We start from the raw sequence: 22907 nt of genomic DNA, 5'->3' as shown, positions 1-22907 counted from the left end.
TTAGGCATCTTTGGCAGAAACGAGGCAAACACTCTCTCTTTCACCCCTTTGAAGGAGGATCTTGGATGCTCAGGCTACCTCTTCACCTTTATTGGGTTTATTCTTTCATACTTTCATTGTAATTCATCTAGGTTCACCATGAATATGGTGAACTAAACCTTGTATGTTTGTTGGGGAATCAAAGTAATCTCTTGAAGCTCTCATATATGGATTTGTTGAGTACATCTTTGAATTAAGACATATGCTTTCTTTCATCATTAGTTAGGGTTTTTCCTCTTTGCTCAATGCTTGCATTGTTTAACTCATTCTAATGCATGATTATTGGTTTTGTTGATACGGACACGTACGGGGAAATCTAGATCCGGGGAATTTCTCCCAATATTATACTGACAATATTATATTGGTTGCCTTTAAGCTCCTGCACTCATGAACTAATCATTAGGAATGCTAGGAATTGTATGAACTATTTGATTAGGGAGAAGCCATCTAGAATGGTACATTAGAGAGTGGCATTAACAATGATGATTTGAATGTTGAATTCCTAAAATATATGAGAGTGGATGAGATGAAATTGACCCCCAACAACATATTCATTCATATATTTCCTTGAAAGTGTTTATCTTTTGTCTTTTTCATTGATCAATTCATGCATACATATTTAATTTTCGTCTTTGCATATTAAACTTCAATTATTGTGTTCTTAAGTCTTAGCTAATCAACAAATCACATAACTAAACTAGGCCGTGAGTCCTTTGGGAGAACGATACTTGGTCTTACCAAGTTTATTACTTGAAACGATTCGGTCATACTTGCCGATTGTGAAACAAGTTTGTGACATCATATTTTGGTGCTTACAAATTTGTCCATCAAGTTTTTGGCGCCGTTGCCGGGGACTCGTGGTTTAACTGGTTAATTTGTGTGATTATTGATTATCTTTGACTTATTTTTTTTATTTTTTTTTAAATTTCGAATTTTTATTTTATTTTATTTTTCTGTTTATATTTTTCAGTTTGTATTTTATTTGATTTTATTTTATTTTTCTGTTTTCTGTTTTTCTGTTTTCTATTTTTATTTTCTGTTTTTTATTTTTTGGTTTTTATTTGATTTTATTTTATCTTTTTAGATTAGATTTTATTTTATTTTATTAGATTTTATCTTTTTATCTTTTTAGGTTAGATTTTATTTTATTCTTATTCTATCTTCTAGGTTAGGTTAGATTTTATTTTATTTTATCTTTTAGATTAGGTTTTATTCTATTTTATTTGATTCTATCTTCTAAATCTTTTATCTTCTTATATCTTTTCAATCTTTATTTTCTTCTATATCTTTTTGTGCTAACAAATCTTTTCTAGGGTTTTGTTTTCTTGTGCATGCAGGAGGCAATTCGAACTAGAAGTAAGAAAACAACAGAACCACTACTTGAAGGGCTAGACGAGAGTAGAAGGAGGAGAAGAATCAGAACGTCCAGAGAACTTTTCCCTTCTCCTGAAACTCTCCTACAATCATCACCACAAGGTTCTGTTCATAGCACAGGGAGTATGGAGAACAATAATAATGCTAGAAGAACTCTTGCAGATTACACTAATCTTGCTGGACCTCAGCATTTCAATAGCATAGCTCGACCAAGAGTCAATGCAGCCAACATGGAGGTCAAACCAGCATTAATTCAACTGGTAAAGAGTAATCAATTTAATGGGTTATCACATGAAAGCCCATATGAGCATCTTACAACATTTAATGAGATCTGTAACACGGTCAAGATTAATGGGGTGCCAGACGAAGCTATCAAACTTAGCTTGTTTCCTTTCTCATTGGGAGGCAATGCTAAGCTTTGGTTGAACTCTTTTCCAGAAGAAAGTTTCACGGAGTGGGAAGCAGTGGTTGCAAAGTTTTTGAATAAATACTTCCCACAATCTAAAGTGACTAAGGGAAAGCAAGAGATATCTTCATTCAAGCAGGGCATGGAAGAATCACTTGGACATGCATGGGATAGGTATAAAAGCTTGTTACGTAAAACTCCCACGCATGGCTTTGAAGATCAAGAAGTAGTCCTAACTTTCCTTGGAGGGCTTGGTTCACAAACTAAGATGATGCTAGATGCCTCAGCTGGAGGCAATATCAAATGGAAGACTCCAGAGGAAGCAACTGAAATCATTGAAAATATGGCTACAAGTGATAATGAGCTGCACAATGAAAGAGGAGCTCCTATGCCACAGAAAGGGGTTCTACAATTACAAACGCATGATGCTCTGCTAGCACAGAATAAAATTCTAACTCAACAGCTAGAGACTCTGACAAAAACTTTGGCTCAATTACCTAAAGAGTTGAAGTCTGCTGCCCAGATACAAACCCAGTTGTGCGAACTATGTGGAGGTGATCACATAAATGGCCAGTGTGCTTTTCCAGTGGAGGCCGTGGAGGATGTTAACTTCATGGCTAATTAGTTTCCATACCGTCAAGGGAATTATAATCAGGGTTGGAAACCACATCCAAGCATTGGCCAAGGACAAACTGGGCAGGCTAATCAGTATAATAAGCAGCAGCAGCAACCAACCTTGTGGCAACAATTATCTATGCTTAATGACAGATCAACAAGGTTGGAAGAAACTCTTCAGCAATTCATCCAGAAAACTGAATCTTCTCAAAAGAGCACTGAAGCTGCTATAAAGAATTTTGAGATTCAGATGGGTCAGATCACCAAGCAATTGGAAGAAAGACCCAACAGAAATTTTGGGGCTAATACTGAGGTTAACCCCAGAGAAGAGTGCAAAGTGGTCAAGAGTGTAAATGAAGAGATCATTGAGTTGGAAGAAGAAGAAACAGAAGAAAGAAGAGAAATAGAGAGTGAAAATAATTTTCCTTTTCCAATAAATCAAGAGAAACAAATGGATTTCACAGAATTATTTAATATGTTGGATAATGAAGCACCTTGGGAGCAGATTCTACAGAAAATCACAGTTTACACAAAATCTGATGAGAACATCTCTACAAAGAAAAGACGTAGAGATGAGGAAGCAAAGAAGTGTATAGCCGTTAAAAAAGAGCCATTCCCTCCTAAAGCATCTGATCCAGGCAGCTTTTCTATCCCTTGTACTATAGGGAAGAAAAAGGTAAAGAAAGCTCTCCTTGATTTAGGTTCAAGTGTTAACTTGATGCCTTATTCTTTACTGGAGCAAATTGGCAAGGTTAAAATGAAACCTGCAAAGGTTAGAATAGTAATGGCCGATGGATCTTCAAAGGAGTCAAGTGGAATTGTAGAGGACATTATAGTTTGTGTTGGCAAACTTCAGTTCTTGGCAGACTTTGTGGTGATGAAGATGGAGACCGAGAAGATACCTATCATACTTGGAAGACCGTTTATGAAAACGGCCAGGGCTATTATAGATGTAAATGAAGGTATAGTGGTGCTCCAGGACAGAGAGGAGAGAGTGGTGGTAGATGTCTTCAAAGATGAGACGCAAGCAAAGGAGGAAGAAGCTAGTTATAAAGCTGCATTTCGAGATGCACCCATGACTAGCCGTAAAGAAGAAAATCTTGAGGTTTCAGGTAACCATTGTTTGTTGTTTCAGGTACCCAAGGAAGAAGATATTGGAAGAGGAGAAGCAAGTCCTAGAGACTGGAAGAAAAGAGGACCCCAACTTGGCACACATGTGAGACTAAAGAACAAGTTGTGGGTTGTGAAGGGCTTTAAAGAGAAGGAGATGATAGAGATAGAGTCTCCTTATTCTAGAAGAACCAAAACAGTCCAAAGGAAGCAGTTGAGAAGTTGGTGGAAAGACATCATTAACTATACAGAAGATGGAACTTGAACTTTACTGGGTCAAGCTAATGACGTTAAAAGAGCGCTTGCTGGGAGGCAACCCAGTGGATTTACAAACTTTTGATTTGGTTTTTTAATTTGTAATTTGTGAACATTATTCTGGACATTATTTTGTTGGATTTAGCATCTACTGAAGGATGCTAGGTGGTTAAGTATCTACTGAAGGATACTAAGTTTGTAACACCTACTGATGGGTGTTGGTGAGAAGATTTTGCACCTACTGATGGGTGCTGGTAAGTTTGAAACACCTACTGATGGGTGTTGGTGGATTTTGGGTCAGGCTCGTGACGTTAAACAAGCGCTACCTGGGAGGCAACCCAGTTGATAGATTGTTTTCTGTTTGTTAGGGTTTGCATAAGCATTTTGAACATTGAATTGCAGGGAACCAGTGAGGGGTATGTCTAGGAGGCACGTAGGTAAAGAAAAGAAGGAGAAGAGCACATCACGCAAGTGCCGCTGAGCGGTATTTTACTGCTGAGCGGTACTCTCGCAGAATGGGCTTTAGTTCCCCTTAGCGGGACCCGAGCCCATTAGGGTATTTTTATACCCTAAGCTGCGCATAAGCTTCTATTTTCAGGCTCTTCTCTGCACACACACTCCCACATACCTTTTCCAAGGTTCTCCACATCTTTTCCCTATTCCCTCTTAAGAAAATCTCCCTTTCACTCACTTTCTCACTAGTTTTCCATCTAAGTTTGGGGTTGGGAGAGAGCATCATTGAAGGGGATGATTTCTTCATTGTGGTTTACTAATGCTTAACAATGTATCTGTTGGTTTTGTGAATTATGTTTGATGCAGGGATGGCCTCCTCATCGGGCAAAAAGAATCAAGACTATAAGATCCAAGAAGAAGGAAGATACAGAGGACATCTCAGACTGATGAGGAGCTCAGATAGCATTTGCTGATGAATGCTATCATATGCTTATGCTTTTGTTGGTTTAAGTTTTCTGAACTTATTTGTTTTTGTTTTTAGATTAGGGTTTGATGTACTCTATTGGAAACCTGGTTTTTGTGATGGTTTGCTATTAACTGTGATTGTTTGATAAGTAATACTTGATGATGCTTATTGATTGATTGATGTTGAGATAGATGTGCATATAAAATTCTTATACAGGTGATTCACAAGCTTTGTGAACAAATGCAGGGTATCATGATTGTGATTGTGAAATTAAGCAGGATGTGTATGTCAAATGTGAATGAGCTTATATGTGAGGTTTTGAGCTCCAGAGTTGTTATTGTTGAATGCTATTACTTTGAAAGCATGAATGACTTTGCCCAGGTTTTCTATGATTGAATCAATTGCTTGTTTTGCATCATATGATCAAAGGCCGTGTTTTTGAAACCCTTTTTATTGGCCAAATTCATAAAGTTAGCCTTCTAAAAGAGAACACATTGTGTTCTATCCTTTGAACCCTTAGCCTTAAATATACACTGAACACCCTTGATTGAAAATCTTTACCTTGAGTTAAGTAGAAGATCTTGTGTGGTATTGTTAAATGTTCAAGTTTGGGGTTATTGGGGAAACATGAAAAAGGAAAAAGCATTGAGCTAACAGCTAAAAAGTAAGAATATGTAAAGAAAAGAAAAGAAAAAGAAGCAAAGCTCAATGCAAATGCAAAAGCAAAGGCAAAAGAAAGTTGGGAATGAATAAGAAGATTGTGTTGTTATGATTCTCTTAACTCAAGGATTTTGTGATTCAGAAAAACCAATTTTCTTGTTAGCCCAGCCACATTATAAGCCATTGAAAAGTCCTTGTGATGATGCATGCTTGTGAATGTATTTGATTGTGGTTAAATGAAAGGCAAAGTTGATTCATGTGACATTGTGATAGTGGAGTGAATGAGTGAAACACTTTACCTCTTATACACTTGTGTGTTGAGTGAAACACTTTACCTAGTGAGGAAATATTCCATAAGCACATGAACATCCATGCTTAATTGATTGATCATTCATGAAAAATAGCATTTGTTGGAATTTAAATGACTTTGTGAACACTAAAGCATGTGCACATCTTGATTGAACTCTTGGTCTTAAGTTTGAGTGAAGTTATTACTTATCTTGAAAAGAGGATTTTGAATGAGTGAACCATCATATGAATTGGTTGGAGATGGAGTTACATTTTATTTGCTTGAGGACAAGCAAAGTTCTAAGTTTGGGGTTGTGATAACAGTTGAAAAACTGTTATTTTCATGCTTAAAGTTGATACTAAAAGCAACCTTTAGACTTAGAAACTAGCTTGAAATCATGCCTTTTGTTTATATTTTCAGAAATAAGAGAGCTGGACAGGTTTATGCTTGATTTAAGTGTTCTTGTGCAGGTTTTGAGGTGAATTTGGTGAAAGAAGTGAAGAATAAGAGAGAGGACATTAGAAAAGACAAGAAAGAGTGCAAAAAGGAGAAGTCGAAGGCACCGCTCAGCGGCAAACTACTGCTGAGCGGCACTCAAGAGGTGACGTTGGAACCGCTGAGGGGCAAAATGGCCGCTGAGGGGAAGAAAGAAGACGCGCAATCACCGCTGAGCGGTAAATACCGCTGAGCGGCACTTTTTGGGCTTGGACTTTTGTAATCTTTTGTAACTCTAGATTAGTATATAAGGGCTTGCACGTCCTATAGTTAGGCATCTTTGGCAGAAACGAGGCAAACACTCTCTCTTTCACCCCTTTGAAGGAGGATCTTGGATGCTCAGGCTACCTCTTCACCTTTATTGGGTTTATTCTTTCATACTTTCATTGTAATTCATCTAGGTTCACCATGAATATGGTGAACTAAACCTTGTATGTTTGTTGGGGAATCAAAGTAATCTCTTGAAGCTCTCATATATGGATTTGTTGAGTACATCTTTGAATTAAGACATATGCTTTCTTTCATCATTAGTTAGGGTTTTTCCTCTTTGCTCAATGCTTGCATTGTTTAACTCATTCTAATGCATGATTATTGGTTTTGTTGATACGGACACGTACGGGGAAATCTAGATCCGGGGAATTTCTCCCAATATTATACTGACAATATTATATTGGTTGCCTTTAAGCTCCTGCACTCATGAACTAATCATTAGGAATGCTAGGAATTGTATGAACTATTTGATTAGGGAGAAGCCATCTAGAATGGTACATTAGAGAGTGGCATTAACAATGATGATTTGAATGTTGAATTCCTAAAATATATGAGAGTGGATGAGATGAAATTGACCCCCAACAACATATTCATTCATATATTTCCTTGAAAGTGTTTATCTTTTGTCTTTGTCATTGATCAATTCATGCATACATATTTAATTTTCGTCTTTGCATATTAAACTTCAATTATTGTGTTCTTAAGTCTTAGCTAATCAACAAATCACATAACTAAACTAGGCCGTGAGTCCTTTGGGAGAACGATACTTGGTCTTACCAAGTTTATTACTTGAAACGATTTGGTCATACTTGCCGATTGTGAAACAAGTTTGTGACATCATATTTTGGTGCTTACAAATTTGTCCATCAGTGAGGAATAGTTCTCTGAATTTCTGATTGCATCTCTGCTTGGTTGATTGATCCTTCTTAACGATAACATCTGTTGAAGAACCTGAGCATCACACTAATTTTAATTGATTAAGGCATCTGCACACTTTGACTGATATTTGTATGTTGAGTTGATAAAAGTGATTGCTAATCTGAAAGAAAATTTTTTTAAAAAGGTTGAATCAACGTAGTGATCATTCTGAAAAGCTGAGTTATAATCTGTTTTGCTTGAGGACAAGAAAAGTTCTAAGTTTGGGGTTGTGATAATGGTTTAAAATACCGTTATTTGTGATGAGTACTTGGTCATCTTAAGCTCTTGATCTTCAGACTTAATCTTCTAGGAACGCTAGGAATTGCATGAACTAGGAATTAAGCCAGGCTTATTGCACCGAGGGATCGAGTTCTAAGTAATTTAGTGAGTGACATTAACATTAATGTAAAAAGAAGAATTCTTATATACATGAGAGTAAAGTTGGTGAAATCAAACCCGAACAACCTCCTTTCATTGTTGTGTTCTTTTCTATTGATCAATTGCATTCATATTTAATTTTCAGTCTTTGCATTTTAAACCAATGATCTCTTTTTATTTAAGTCTTAATTAATCGAGTTAGCACACAATTGTCTAGTGTCGAGAGTCTTCTGGGATACGATATTTTGTCTTACCATTTTATATTACTTGTGCGATTTGGTACACTTGTCAATCCATCAACATCGATCCCTATGTGTAAAAGGCCTAGTCTCAATTCTTAGACCTCAATCTCTTGAATCCCTAATAACCAATTCTGCATTAAGATATGAAGCTTAAGACAGCCAAACGTCCCATCCCTATCCCTAGGCAATATTCCCTTTGGGTGAAATCCCTCAGATCATGATTCATAAGATATTTCTCAATACTCAAATAAATCAAACATCAAGTCATGAATGGCCAAAACAAGATAAGCATTAAGAATAGGAGAAAGTCACTAACATTCAATGAAAGAAGCATACAATATTTAAAACATGTTCAAATACATGAAAGTTTAGAGGTTACATCATCCCCAACAACAAATAAGTTTAATTCTCCATTGTCATGGAGAACCTTGGTGTACAATGAAAGAATGAATGAATGGAAAATTATGTTTTTGTGCTTCTACCGTCAAAAGATACCAACCCTAATGTGCAGAGGTCCTTAAATAGATCAAAAACAAAGTCCAAGGCCCAACATGTTGGCGCGCAGCGCCCCTACTTAGGGCAACCAGGCGAGCTTGCAAGAGGAGTGGCGCTCAGAGCCTTGGAAGGGGCAACCAGGCGTCCTGCGGTACGTGGAGTCTGGCGCTCAGTGCCCCTCAGAAGGCAAGCAGGTGCTGGTTCGAGCTACCTGGCGCTGAGGACCCTAGAAAACGGCAACTAGGCATGGTTGCGCGAGCTCCTGCGCCTAAGGGCCTAGAAAAGGGCAACCAGGCGTCCTGCGACCTTCTGTAACTTTCTCTTCTGGTGCTTTTTTTGTTCTTCCTAGGTTCCAACTCCTTGATACTTCAACTCCTCTTCCAATTCATTCCAATAACCTACAAAATCAAGGGTATTTAGTGATAAAATCATCAAGTATAACCTCAACTCTCTTATTCATAAAAATAAACTAAAAACAAGAGTTTAAGCAAGCTTCAAAGTCAAAAAGAGTTAATTTAGTATCAAAATTGCATCACAGATAACAGTAAATTCAACTGTTACCATTTATCAACATTCAAAACACTTAATGCATGTACAATAAAGTGTTTCAATGCATGTATACTCTGTTCTTAATATTTGTGCAAATCACTAAATTTAAAAGATATGATCAAAATCATTAAACCCAAGAAAAGGACGTTGTGAGAGACAAAGAACATTTTAGGAATGTTTCCCTTGAAACCTCTTAATCTTTCAAATCGTAGAAGCTTAGTTTTACGTAAGGCTATGATAAAGCTCTGACCCTTAAAAACACGACTAAAGCCTGACTTCCCACCTAAATGCTACATACTTTCTAGAAATCAACTTCCTTGTCTAACGGTCATATTTCAAGAAAAGCTATATATAGACGAAAGCTTGAAGAGAAGATAAGAATGATAACACTAGAAGGATAATATAAAGAGAATAGAATAGTGAACTCAAGTGTGTTGCGCTCATATATCGTATGAACATATATTTCCTTTGAGAGAAAAATCTTAGCAAATAAAAAAATTATTTGTATTGCTTATACGCTCGCTTTGAGAGTTATCATTTGTACATTTGCTCTTAACACTGTTTATGTTGTAAATTTTCAAGAGAATTAAAACACTTGTATAGACGTGTTGTCTATGGTTGAGATCAGAAGTTGTTAGAATACTTGTTACTAGAAATGGTTAGAATATTTGTAAACTAGAAGCGGTTAAACTTGAACTAGTCGTGTTGACTAGGTGAGCCAAAAGTGGTAAGAATACTTGTCGTAAACCTGAAGAGGTAAAACTCGTGTAATCTTGTTAAATATTAGTGGAATCCCTTAAGAGTTCTTAAGGGATAATTCGACGTAGCTTAGATTAAGTGACCAAGTATAAAAATTGTGCTTTATTGTCTTCCTTCTTCAAAAGATTTTATAAACCCTTTTTGAAACATCATCATCTGAATATATCATTGTTTGTTATTCTTTTTAAAGCCTATCAGACGTCATTTGAAAAATGTTTTAAAAATACTATTCACCCCTCCCCCTCTAGTGTTTTTTTGTGCTTTTTGTCAAAGCGGTGCAACAGAATGGTTATCGTGAACAACAAACTAAGAGGGGGGTTGAATTAGTTTCTAATCGCAAATTGTGCCTTTAAATATTTTCTATATTAAATTAAATTCCTTAATGATAAATTAAAACAAATAAGAGATTAAGGAAGAGAGAAAATTGCACAAGTGATTTTATACTGGTTTAGATCATAAAGATCCTACTCTAGCTGTTAATCTCAAGTGAGAGTTAATGATCTACTATCACAAATCAACAAACTATTACAATCACAAAGAAAATAAACAATTTTAAGGTTAGGACACTTCTCTTGTTACCCCAAAAGATGAAACTCACTTCCCTTATAAGCCACAAGGGATGAACACCTTCAAATGTTTCACGAAGGATGAACACCTCCTTTGAATTTTCACAAAGGATGACAAGCTTTTAACTCAGCAACAACAACAACACTCAATCACAACTCCCGTGAAATTTATCGCCCTATGCCAACACCAACTTCTCAATGCCACATGCACAAGGGTTACACAAATCCGAGAGCACACTTATCACAGCATACAACAAAACATATAAGCTTTTCGAAATTTCATATATTTCGTATTTTAGAATGAGAATCTCAATCCAATATATAGCTATCTCACTCAAGGATACCTCCAAAAATATGTTGTCAGCAATTTAACGCATGATAATCTATTATTTACATGAGGTAATCAATTATGCATTTAATGTATGCACAACGGTAAAAAACATGCTTGAAAACTCTCATAATTACTCATGATAATCGATTATTAATAATCAATTATCATAAGTTGGTGATCAATTATTCCAAAGCCAAATGAGTTTTTAGAAAAATTTTAAGCACACAATACATGTAATCAAGAATAAATAATACCCTATACATAAAACTATTGAATTAGAAAAGCTTTAACATAAAACAAGTCTTCATGAAGATTGTTCTACAACTTGAGCACTTGAGACTTAATTTCGAGACAACATCAAAACTTCTAAGCTTCATCTTTATACTAACAAGAGTGCCTAGGGATACCAGGAGTGGTGAGAATACTCAATTGTAATCTTGTTCAAGATTTTAGTGGAACCCTCTGTGAATAGAGGAGACTAGACGTAGCTCAATTGGAGTGAACCAATATAAAAATATATGTGCATTTATTGTTTAATTATAGTGGCTGACTGTGAAATATGCGCCCAACAACATCTATACTTCGCTAGGCACTAATTTCTGCTATAGCTATTTGAAATATTTATTTGTTTACCACCCAATGCCTGATATTTATTGCCTCGTGCCCACACCACTACAACTATGGTGCCTGGCACATCTAAGTCACACCAGGTGTTAGCAAATCAAAGGCTGGTTTTTTAGGAAATTTTGTAACAGCACTGCACTGGCATAAAGGTTTATATGCCTAATAGTACATGCAAAAAACAAAATCAAAACATGTCTAAATGCTTTAAATTTCAAGATACCAAAAGTAACTCGTATCAATCTAATTCAGTCTAAATTCAAAGACAATATCAATTCAATGTTTTCATATACACTAAAGTACTATTAATCTATTATACATCGATACTTGCATAGGAATCAATTTTGTTAAAATAGAATGGCTTAGTTTCTCAAACCAAGAGGGGGTGAATTGGTGAAGTGTAAAAATATAAGCTTTATAATATATTTCACAAAATAAGATGCTTTTACTCTTATATTAAATCGCAAGTTAAAAGATATGCAATGTAGCACTAAACTTAATCGAACATACTGATAGCTTAATCGACTTAATAAAAGAGTGTATAGATCACAAAATTCAAATGTTGATTTTTATGCTGGTTCGGCCAACCTGCCTACATCTAGTGTCATTCCAACCACGGGAAGCAAATGCACTATAATGATCAAGGTTTTTACAACAAGGTTTTTATAGAGACTTCACATCAAAAGTGTAAAACACCTCTTTAACCCTCTACTTTAAATATAGACAACAAACAAACAAGACCAGCAGCAAGAACACCCTCTTCTGCTATCTATCCCTTTGAGGCACCCTCAAAGTCAAGAACATCGTTCTTCTTCCTACAAACACCGCAGGGAATCAAAGCCAACCTTCAAAGATTGCAAATCCTGATCACGTAGAATACACCTAGTTGTGCAGATTAATCAGACGTTCAAATCAGCAAGCCTTGCTTCACAAGAAACCTCAAGTCTTTGATCACCACAGTCAATCATGGTTCTTGGAGCTTTTCCTTTCTCTGTAAGATCTCACAGCGTTCTGTAAAAGATATGAAACTGTCAAAGTCACAAAAGTTCTTACAGAATTCAAATCAGCGTCAATTTATAGTAATACACACATCAGACGCATTTTAATCGATTTTGCTACTAATGTAGTCGAATACATATTGCAATTATAACAAACTAACATCAGTCAAGCTCATTAATTCAATGCACATTTAATACAGTCGACTCACAATAAATGCTTGGTCAATATATTTAAAAATATGATCGTTAAAACAGTTATGTCAAGCATTCAACCAGTTTTCAAAATAACAACCAACTTAATCGAATACAAATTGCATGCAGTCGATTAAGAAAAATCACTTAGCACATTTTTGAAAACTTGTCTTCAAAATAACTCACAGCACACTTGATAAAAGTTTGTGCAAATACACGAGTTTTAATCGATTCATCCCATAATGTAATCGACTAAAATTGTTGCTTTGCTACACATTAAAGTTCAACCAAAGTGCTTGTGGTTTTCCATTTCCAAAAACTTATGTCATGCATGCACAAAGAAAATCACATATTAAACACAGTGATATGCAATGAACAACACAATCATGTTCACAAATATGCTTATACAGATTTATCACAGTAACCAAAAGCATATAACATGTAAGCACATAACATGTAACACACAATACTCATGTGTTATTAATTATGTGGTTTCATCATCCAAAACACAAATATCACTGAGATTGTGGGTTCAGCTAAACCAGTGCTCCCCCTATCAACAATCTCCCCCTTTTTTTTATGATGCACAACCATGATTAATAAACAACCATGTTGCATAAATCATACAGATTATCTCAATATTCAAGTACATCAAATTCTCCCCATTTGGGCATTATCAAAAAAGATATTCAAAGTAATTGAGACACTGATAATCACGCATATAGAGATGCATCAGATAAGATAACAGAAATAATATGATGCTCCCCCTATCAATCATATTCACATGACATTAATATTTTCTCCCTCTTAATAAAAACATGTGAACTATCAGCAATATGTAATGCTCCCCCCTATTATTATGTATGTTTCAATCTCAAATCACAGATGCATAATGCAGTACAATCAGAGTATATCTCAGAGCATATAAAATAATATTCAAGTAGTAATTTAAAAGGATAAATGATACAATTTGAATCACCAACACAGTTTAAACACTTAATATCTCATAAACATATTCACAACGGATAAACATAGAGACATAAGATGTATAAACATTCAACAGATATTTATCAAGGTTGCTTTCTGCTTTTGTCGTGGGGGTACTTTGTGATTGTTTTCTGCTTGTTCTTCAAGTCTGAACAGTCAAGCTTGATGTGACCTTCTTTTCCACATTCATAGCACTATACAATGTTGCTTCTTGAACTCTTTCTTCCTCTTGAAGGACCTGCATTGTCAGTAGCAGAATTTCTATTTTTCATGAATCAATTAAATTTTCTCACCATCATATTCATGATATTCTTTAATGATACTTCTGCATCTGATTCAGCTTCAGATTCATCCTTCTTGGAGGACTTCTTGCTTGTGGCTTTGAGGGCAATTGATTTCTTCTTCTCAATTTCTTCTTCCTCTCTTAGCCTTCCAAGTTCTAGTTCATGCTCCCTAGGCTTGCCAAAAAGAGTTTCCATATTCATGTTAGTTAAATCTCTAGATTCTGATATGGCTGTTACCTTTGGTTGCCAACTCCTATTAAGACTCTTCAGGATTTTGATGTTGATCTCCTCTTTATCAAATACTTTGCCGAGAGTCATCAAGTGATTTACTATATGAGTGAATCTTTTCTACACTTCTTAGATACTCTCACCATCCTTCATCTTGAATAGTTCATATTCTTGCACAAGGGAGTTTTTCCTGCACTACTACAAAAATGCAAATAGATAGCGCCAAATAGATAGCGCTTTTTGAAATAAGCGCTATCTATGAATTTGGAGAACCAATAGATAGCGCTTATTTAAAAAAACACTGTCTATAACTGGGAAAATAGATAACTCTTTTTTAAAAATACGCTATCTATAAATTTTTAATATTATTTTTTAATTCTATAATTTAAAATATATCAATAAATAGCGCGTATTTAAAGGAGCGTTATCTATGAAAGAGCAAATAAATAACGCCCTTTAAATTAGCGCTCTGTATGGAACACAATAGATAATGCGTTTTATATTAAGCGATATCTATGATTATTAAAACAATTTCAGTTCGCGCTTCTCCTTCGACCTTATTCGTTTCTGCTTAGACGATATTCGCGTTTCTCTCTGCTTAGACGTTTTCATCTGCGTATGCTTTCATTAGTGCGTGTTTCCTTCGTTTTACATCAGTGCAAGGTCTCCCAAGCTGTAGGGTTGTCGTTTTAGGTATCACGTTCCTTCTTCGTCCTTTTCTTCTTTGTTTCGTTTCTGGTTACTTTTCAGCTTACATCCTCTGCCCTTTTCATCTGCGTGTGGCGTCTTTGCTCCTTCGTTTCAGTTGTTGTTTTCATAAGTGCGCGTTGCCTCAAGCTGTAGGGCTCCTTCGTTTCAAGGCTAACGGTTCAAGGCTAACGGTTCAGGTATCATGTTCCCTCTTCCTCTTCTCTATTTCGGTTCTTTTTTGCCCTATTTTCGTTTTAAAGGGGATGGACATAAAAAAATAGCAGAATGATAACAATGTATTGAGCCCAATGTTGTCGTTTGGCTCTTTGGTATATTCCGATTGAATAGAAATTTTAACCTTGATTGAAATTGAGTTTAGTCTGTGTTTCAAATTTCTACTTGCAATGATTTTGGAGCAAAGGTAGGTAAAGGTTGTTTTGGCATATATGTTGCATTATAGTTAAGGGTTGCTGCATATGGGTTGCATTATAGTTAAGGGTTGCTGCAAAAACTCTTCAAAATAGTTATGAAGGAGTTCAATCCAAGAAAAAATAGATTCGATAGTTAGACCTGTGAGTGAACCAAGTCTGATCATCAGGATCTGCATATTCAAGTGCGATGAACTGTGATGTAAAGAAGTTCAAATTGCTATATTCGGAAACAGATTCCTGAGATTTACATTGCCATACCTCCATCAATGGTGAACACCTGTTACGTGGAAATTATGGTTTACATAAACGCAAAACATAATAATTGGATGAGAAAATGTAAATAAAATAAGTTACAAAAAGCCTAAGATGATGTTAGCATAGGTTATCAGAATAAACTCCACTTTCATTTCAATATGACAAGATTTTCTTTAATAACAAATAAGATATGGATAGTTTAATATGATAGAACTCAATAGTTAGTTCTATATTTAGAAAACCAATATTAATAGGGAAATTAATAAATGACCTGTCCAGTGATGTAATTAGCAGAAGGATTAAGGGCCAAAAATTCCACAAGTCCAGCAACTTCTTCTGGTTGACCAAATCTTCCTGAATCCGAGGTAAAAGACCAATAGCTATTAGCAACATGCAAATCTTCAATTATTTAAAGATATGGTTAAAGAGTTTCAGAGTTAAAAGTATTTCAGTCACTCACCTAAGGGGATTAACTCTAATCTTTTTTTCTCCATGTCTGGTCGTAGCATGGCAGTCATATCAGATGCAATAAATCCAGGGGCTAGTGCATTAACCTGTTATGAAATGCTGAGTTGTAATTAACCCTGTCAACCAATAATAAAAACCTGCCTTTTGACTATCAGGCTCAAAGATTTTACAGTGATGTTTCTGCTAGCATATTCCCTGGCAGCACTTTTTGTGAGGCCAATTACCCCTGCCTTTGCAGCACTATAGTTAGCTTGTCCAACATTGCCAACCTGACCAATAACGGATGTAATGTTGACTATCCTTCCCTGCAAAAGTAACAGAAACTATGATATCATATTATCTAGTATTTACATAGACATTGTTGTTAGCATATAAACATAATAAAACACAAACTGATGAATCGAGAAAAAAGAACCATTTAATGGCCAAAGGGTTCTATTACGGTAGCAGTCACCTTCTTTTTCATTGTCATAATCTTTGCTGCTGCCTGTAAAAAAGCAAACCATTGGCTCCGGTAATGTAAGATTGGCTCCAGTAATGAAAGAAAAGAAAACTAGCTATACTTGATTTAACATGAACTTAAAATTTTGAACATAATAATTGGATGAGAAAATGTAAATAAAATAAGTTACAAAAAGCCTAAGATGATGTTAGCATAGGTTATCAGAATAAACTCCACTTTCATTTCAATATGACAAGATTTTCTTTAATTCTAGAATGTGTGTTTTGAATCATTGAGTCCCAACAGGTAACAGGGTTAGCAAAACAATGCCAAACCCAACAGGTCAACAAGCATAACCCATCCTATTTTGTGTATGATTGGATTCTTGCTACATGATTATCACTTGTTCCTTTTAATTATATTTGTTGGTATGCAATTTTCTCTGTTACTGGTATATTGAAAGTATAAAGGTTGAAGGGGTTACTTTTAATACACATGTGGATTAATTTAGGAAGCATGTTGAAACTGATTCATGTGATAGTCAGTCCTGTTTTAGATTGTTTTCTTTTGGGTGCACCAGTAGATTTGATCAAAGATTTAAACGTGCAAATGGAATTTTAAACCAAAGGTAATTCACAGATAAAAATTTAACAACAATCAACTGAAAAACACACTGGAAATTAAAAACTAGAAAACAAATCCAAAGCCTCCCCAAAGGGGAGGAGGAAAAATGAAAACCAACGTAAAACTCTTCCTAATTCCTACTCCTCAAATCTAATGACTTTCATTCTCTGCTGCTGCTTGCATTTTATAGCCAAAAATCTGAACATCCTCCCTCAAGGATTTTGTCTCATTTTATAGCCAAAAATCTGAACATCTTCATTTTTGTAAGAAAACAATTTTTATTTTTTTATAATCATTCATGCATTTTCATTTTTGGGAGATATATTCTCATTCAACAGAAACAGCCCTTTGAAAAGTAGTCATGAATATGAGATCATGCAATAATTCTAACGAATTGTTTTGTTGAGTTGTGTGCTTTTAGAATGTAAACCTCATGTTAGTTAAACAAAAAGGAACGAATTTTCACCTTCCTGCAAATTGGAATGGAGAAAGTTTTTTTGCCTTGATAAGTGTGTAAAGTTCTTTATTTCTTAAACTTTAAAACAAACAAACCAGTTACCCAGCATGAAAAAACACTGATCAGTTTTGTTAATAATTAATTTTTATTAAAAATTGCTTAATCATATTTAATAACATTTATCTTAGTTTTGCTTTTCTACTTGTCAAACTTGAATTTGAGATCAATTTCAACAAATCCAAACCTATTTTACTGAGAAGAATAACACTTTGGTGTTCTCTGATTTACAACTATGGTAGAGCAATGAAAATGTGATGTTATGACGTCCAATCTTCATTATAGGACCCTTAAATCATGGTGTGTAGTGAAAAGCAACACTAACATTCTAGATCTTTTGGTAACTATACTTACAACCCCAAGATTCTCTGCCATCATCCGTGAAGATAGCTAAGCTCTCCTTCTTCAAGACCAAGACAATGGATCAATTCTTCTCTTCCATGGCTGCTTCAACACGTCCTCATTCCAGCTCCTTTGCTCACGGCTGCTGGACCATCTCACCTCACGGCCTCCTTCTCTTCTCTTTGCAGCTTCCAAGTTTTGGATGTTGAAACTCTTCCTAGCTTTTTGCTGCACCTCCAATACCGTGAACTAGCTTGCTTTCTTCCATTTTGCTTGGCTTGAAGCTGCTGGACCGTGAGTGCATTGTGGAATGGAAGAGCAAAAAATCTGCATCCCAAGCTTCTTAATAAGCCGTGAACTTTCTTAGGAGGTGGCCCTCATTTTTATTCCATGTTGATTGCCAAAAGATTTATGCATATGGGGCCTTGTGTACATGCATGAGCAATTTAAAAGAAAGAATAAAACCATTCCACGGTGGATGTAAAAACCGTGAGTTTTCTTGCTTCAATGTGGTCCCCTCCATTATCTCTTTTGCCATGCTTTTCAATTGAAGAATAATATTCTCCTCTTTTAATGGCAGCCCCACTTTTGTCCATATGTTGATGCTACATTTTGGATTTCTACCGTGCAGTTCTTTCTCAATTCTAATTGATTTCTCCTTTCTTATAAAAGAATTGAATTGTTATGGTGCCAAACTCACTTCTCGGCTGCTCTAAGGTTGTGACACACAATCATGCTGCTTCAGCTGTTCCTGGACTTTGTAGTGATGACCGAAACCTCCTAAAGCTTATGAACCAAATCATTTTTTTTTATTATTCAATTCAACACACAAAATAAATCGATGCCGCATAGCTTCTTCCAATTAAATAACACAGTGTACAAATGAATATTCTTCCAAATGTTCCAATTTGCATTTCCAAAATTTCCCTGCAATTATTAATGCAAATAATTAACTCAGATAATTCAAATTAATTAAAATAAGAATTTCTGATCGAATTAAGCACAATTAAGACAAATGGGAAAATATTGGACAATTAAGCACAATTCCCTGATTAATTCTAGCACAATAAACTAAATGAAGTGAAGAAAATATTGATTCATCACTAATTTAAGTGTTATGCCTTTGTATTTATTATAATGAAATAAACATAAAACCACTTCATGTTGCATAATATAGATGGTAAGATTGTCATAAATGGAGTGATTAATGGTGTGTTCAAAGTTGAGGTAGTATGAATATTATTTTATTTGTATGATATTACAAATAATGTTAGTTTGTATATATTGCTAATACTATATTCACTAATCTTGATAGATTAATAAAATATGGACCGAAAATGGATGTTTGCTAGTCGATTATCAAAAGAATATGAGGATGGGGTGAAAGAGTTTTGTAGATTTGCAGTTGAGCATGCAAAAAACCCTAGTAGAATCATTTGTCCTTGCTTACAGTGTTGTCATTTAAAGGTAGTGAACGCAGATGAGTTAGAAGAGCATTTAATATGCAATGGAATTGATAAAAGTTATTCATGCTGGACCAAACATGGTGAAAATAGAAAAAATCATATAAATAATGATTTTCATCATAATACAAGTTCTACACCGAAAGAGACTGACACAACTTATGAGTTAGATGAAGTTGAAGATATTGTAAATATTATTGAAGAGGATATGCGAGATTGTCCTCAGATGTTTGATAGGTTGACAATGGATGCAAAGACACCATTGTATAATGGTTGTACTAGTTTCACAAGACTATCAGCAGTCTTGAAATTATTCAATTTGAAAGCACGAAATGGATGGTCTGATACTAGCTTTACTGAATTATTATCACTTATAAAAAATATGCTACCACAAGATAATGTGCTTCCTAGTCGAATGTATGACGCTAGAAAAATGTTAAGCTCTATTGGGATGAGCTACGAGAAGATTCATGCTTGTCCAAATGATTGCATTCTTTTTCGAAATGAATATGCCCCATTGGATAAATGTCCTAAATGTATGACATCGCGCTATAAGAAAAATTTAGTGTCGAGCAAAGTGGTATGGTATTTTCCTATAATACCAAGATTTAGGCGCATGTATCGTAATGAACAAGATGCAAAGAACTTAAGATGGCATGTAGATGAAAGAATACGTGATGGAAAGCTTCGACACCCTGCAGATTCTCCTCAATGGACAAAAGTTGACCATGATTACCCTAATTTTGGGAAAGAACCACGAAACCTACGTCTTGCTTTGTCTACTGATGGAATAAATCCGCATGGTATGCAAAGCAACTCGCATAGCACGTGGCCTGTGGTTATGATTATATATAACCTACCTCCATGGCTATGCATGAAAAGGAAGTTCATGATGTTATCCATGCTAATTCCAGGTCCAAAACAACCAGGGAATGACATAGACATATACTTGGCACCTCTTATTGAAGACTTGAAGGATATGTGGAACGAAGGTGTAGAGGTGTATGATGCGTATACAAAAGAAAGTTTCCTACTAAGGGCAATGCTGTTTGGCACAATTAATGATTTTCCAGCATATGGTAATCTATCTGGATATAGTATCAAAGGGAAGTGTGCATGCCCTATATGTGAAGATAATACAGATTGGGTGCGATTGGAACATGGTAAGAAAAATGTTTTTCTTGGGCATCGTAGATTCTTACCTTCAAAGCACCGTTATCGAGGATGGAGAAAAGCATTTAATGGGACAACAGAAGAACGTAGAGCTCCAGAACTGTTGTATGGTGATAAAGTTTTTGAAAAAGTAAAGGATATAAACAACAAATTTGGTAAGCCTTTTGCAAGAGATCTAGTCACAAGTGGGTGGAAGAAAAAGTCAATATTTTTTGATTTGCCATATTGGAAGTCCTTGTACGTTAGACATTTCCTTGATGTCATGCATATCGAAAAAAATGTATTTGATAGTGTCATAGGTACGTTGTTGAATGTTCCTGGAAAGTCTAAGGATGGCATCAATGCAAGGCTAGACTTAGTTCAAATGGGAATTCGAACAGAATTGGCACCAATAAAGAAAGGTAAACGTCAATATCTACCTCCAGCAGCTCATACTCTATCTAGAAAGGAAAAAATTGTGTTTTGTAAGTTTCTACAAGGAGTTAAAGTTCCAGAAGGGTATTCATCAAACATTAGGAACTTAGTATCTATGAAAGATTTAAAACTAATAGGGTTAAAGTCTCATGACTGTCATGTTGTGATGGAGCATTTGTAGTAGTGCTGGCACGTTTTACCTCGTTTGTGCCTTCATGTGTCACCTCAAGAACTTCCCACATTTCTTTGGCAGTCTTGCATTAGGAAATCTTGAAAAATTCATCCATGGTCAATGTAGAGGCAATAACATTTCTGGCTTTAACATCATATTGAGCTCTACGGTTCTTATCCTGAGTCCACTTTGAAAAGTTTTTCAAAACAGCTTTTCCATTGATAATTTGAGTGGGCTCATATGGACCGTTAAGAGTAGCATCCCATACTCCTTTATCCACGGACAAGAAAAATCTGCATCCTGATTTTCCAAAAAGCATAGATCTCACCAGCAAATAGAGGTGGTCTATTTGTTGATGCACCTTCACCAAAGATTTGAGAAGTGAAAGTCATTTCTCAGGATCGAATTGATTAAACGAAAATAGTAATTGATTTTTTTTTCAAATATTTTATGAAAACCAGCTCTGGTGTCAATTGTTAAAATAGAATGACTTAGTTTCTCACACCTTGAGGGGGGCTGAATTGGTGAAGTGTAAAAATATAAGCTGTCAAAATCTATTTCCCAAAATAAGATGCTTTTACAATTTTCTTGAATCGCAAGTTTAAAGATATGCAATGCAACAGTAAACTTAATCGAATATATTGATAGCTTAATTGACTTAATAAAAAAGTGTAGGGATCTAAGAATTCAAACGCTGATTTTTATACTAGTTCGGCCAACCTGCCTACGTCTAGTGTCCTTCCAACCATGGGAAGCAAATACACTATAAAGATCAAGGTTTTTACAATAAGGTTTTTACATAGACCTCACGTCAAAAGTTTAAAACACCTCTCTAACCCTCTAATCTAAATATAGGCAACAAACAAACAAGACCAATAGCAAGAACACCCTTTTTTGTTGGTTATCCCTTTGACGCACCCTCAAAGTCAAGAACATTGTTCTTCTTCCTGCAAACACCGTAGGGAATCCAAGCCAATCTTCAAAGATTGCAAATCCTGATCGCGCAGAATACACCCAATTGTGCAGATTGATCAGCCGTTCAAATCAGCAAGCCTTGCTTCATAAGAAACCTCAAGTCTTTGATCACCACGGTCAATCTTGATTCTTGGAGCTTTTCCTTTCTCTATAAGATCACACAACGTTCTGTAAAAGATATGAAAGTGTTAAATGCACAAAAGTTCTTACAAAATTCAAATCAGCGTCAATTTATAGTAATACACACATCAGACGCATTTTAATCGATTTTGCTACTAATGTAGTCGAATGTATCTTGTAGTTATAACAGACTAACATCAGTTAAGCTCATTAATTCAATGCACATTTAATACAGTCGACTCACAATAAATGTTTGGTCAACATATTTAAAAATATGACCGTTAAAATAGTTATGTCAAGCATTCAATCGGTTTTCAAAATAACAACCAACTTAGTCAATACAAATTGCATGCAGTCGATTAAGAAAAATAACTCAGCACATTTTTGAAAACTTTTCTCTTCAAAATAACTCACAGCACACTTTATAAAAGTTTGTGCAAACACACGAGTTTTAATCGATTCATCCCATAATGTAATCGACTTAAAATTGTTGTTTTGCTACACATTAAAGTTCAACCAAAGTGCTTGTGGTTTTCCATTTCCAAAAACTTATGTCATACATACACATATAAAATGACATATTGAAATATATGCTTATACAGATTTTATCACAGTAAGCAAAAGCATATAACATGTAAGCACAGAACATGTAACACACAATACTCATATTATTTGTACATTTTTACTCTTAACATTGTTTGTGCTGTAAATTCTGAAGAAAATTAAAACACTTGTCTAGACGAGTTGTCTAGGTTTGAGACTAGAAGTAGTTAAAATACTTGAGACCAAAAGTGTTTAAATACTTGAGACCAAAAGTGGTTAGAATACTTATAAACCAGGAGTG

At 35.2% G+C, this 22907-nt stretch overlaps 1 protein-coding gene and 1 pseudogene across 1 annotated transcript; one reads left to right on the top strand and one right to left on the bottom strand.

Annotated features, from left to right (window-relative positions):
* Positions 1-15205: 15205 nt before the first annotated feature.
* LOC148192343 (3-oxoacyl-[acyl-carrier-protein] reductase, chloroplastic-like) lies at positions 15206-17779 on the bottom strand. The gene is made up of 6 exons (XM_088099169.1): positions 17759-17779; positions 16279-16377; positions 15995-16129; positions 15817-15910; positions 15628-15710; positions 15206-15378 (listed from the first exon to the last, which is right to left on the bottom strand). The coding sequence occupies exons 1-6, from the start codon at positions 17777-17779 to the stop codon at positions 15346-15348; spliced, it is 465 nt and encodes a 154-aa protein (XP_087955295.1). The 3' UTR covers positions 15206-15345.
* LOC148192342 (uncharacterized) lies at positions 17467-20977 on the top strand (annotated as a pseudogene).
* The last annotated feature ends 1930 nt before the right edge of the window (positions 20978-22907 follow it).

The sequence above is a fragment of the Vigna umbellata genome, chromosome 9 (genome assembly GCF_029865625.1).
Source record: "Vigna umbellata cultivar VRB3 chromosome 9, Vumbellata_1.0, whole genome shotgun sequence".
Lineage (NCBI taxonomy): Eukaryota > Viridiplantae > Streptophyta > Magnoliopsida > Fabales > Fabaceae > Vigna > Vigna umbellata.
Note: the sequence above shows the minus strand (reverse complement) of the source record. Positions and strands in the feature narration are given on the sequence as shown.

Excerpts from the sequence above, each read along its gene's own strand:
- LOC148192343 (XM_088099169.1), bottom strand. The coding sequence starts at position 17,779 with ATGGCAGAGAATCTTGGGGTT. Across the intron at positions 16,378-17,758 it reads TGGCAGAGAATCTTGGGGTT|TTTTCTTTTCTTTCATTACT; the intron begins GTAAGTATAGTT and ends AAGTATAGCTAG. Across the intron at positions 16,130-16,278 it reads TTATGACAATGAAAAAGAAG|GGAAGGATAGTCAACATTAC; the intron begins GTGACTGCTACC and ends TTACTTTTGCAG.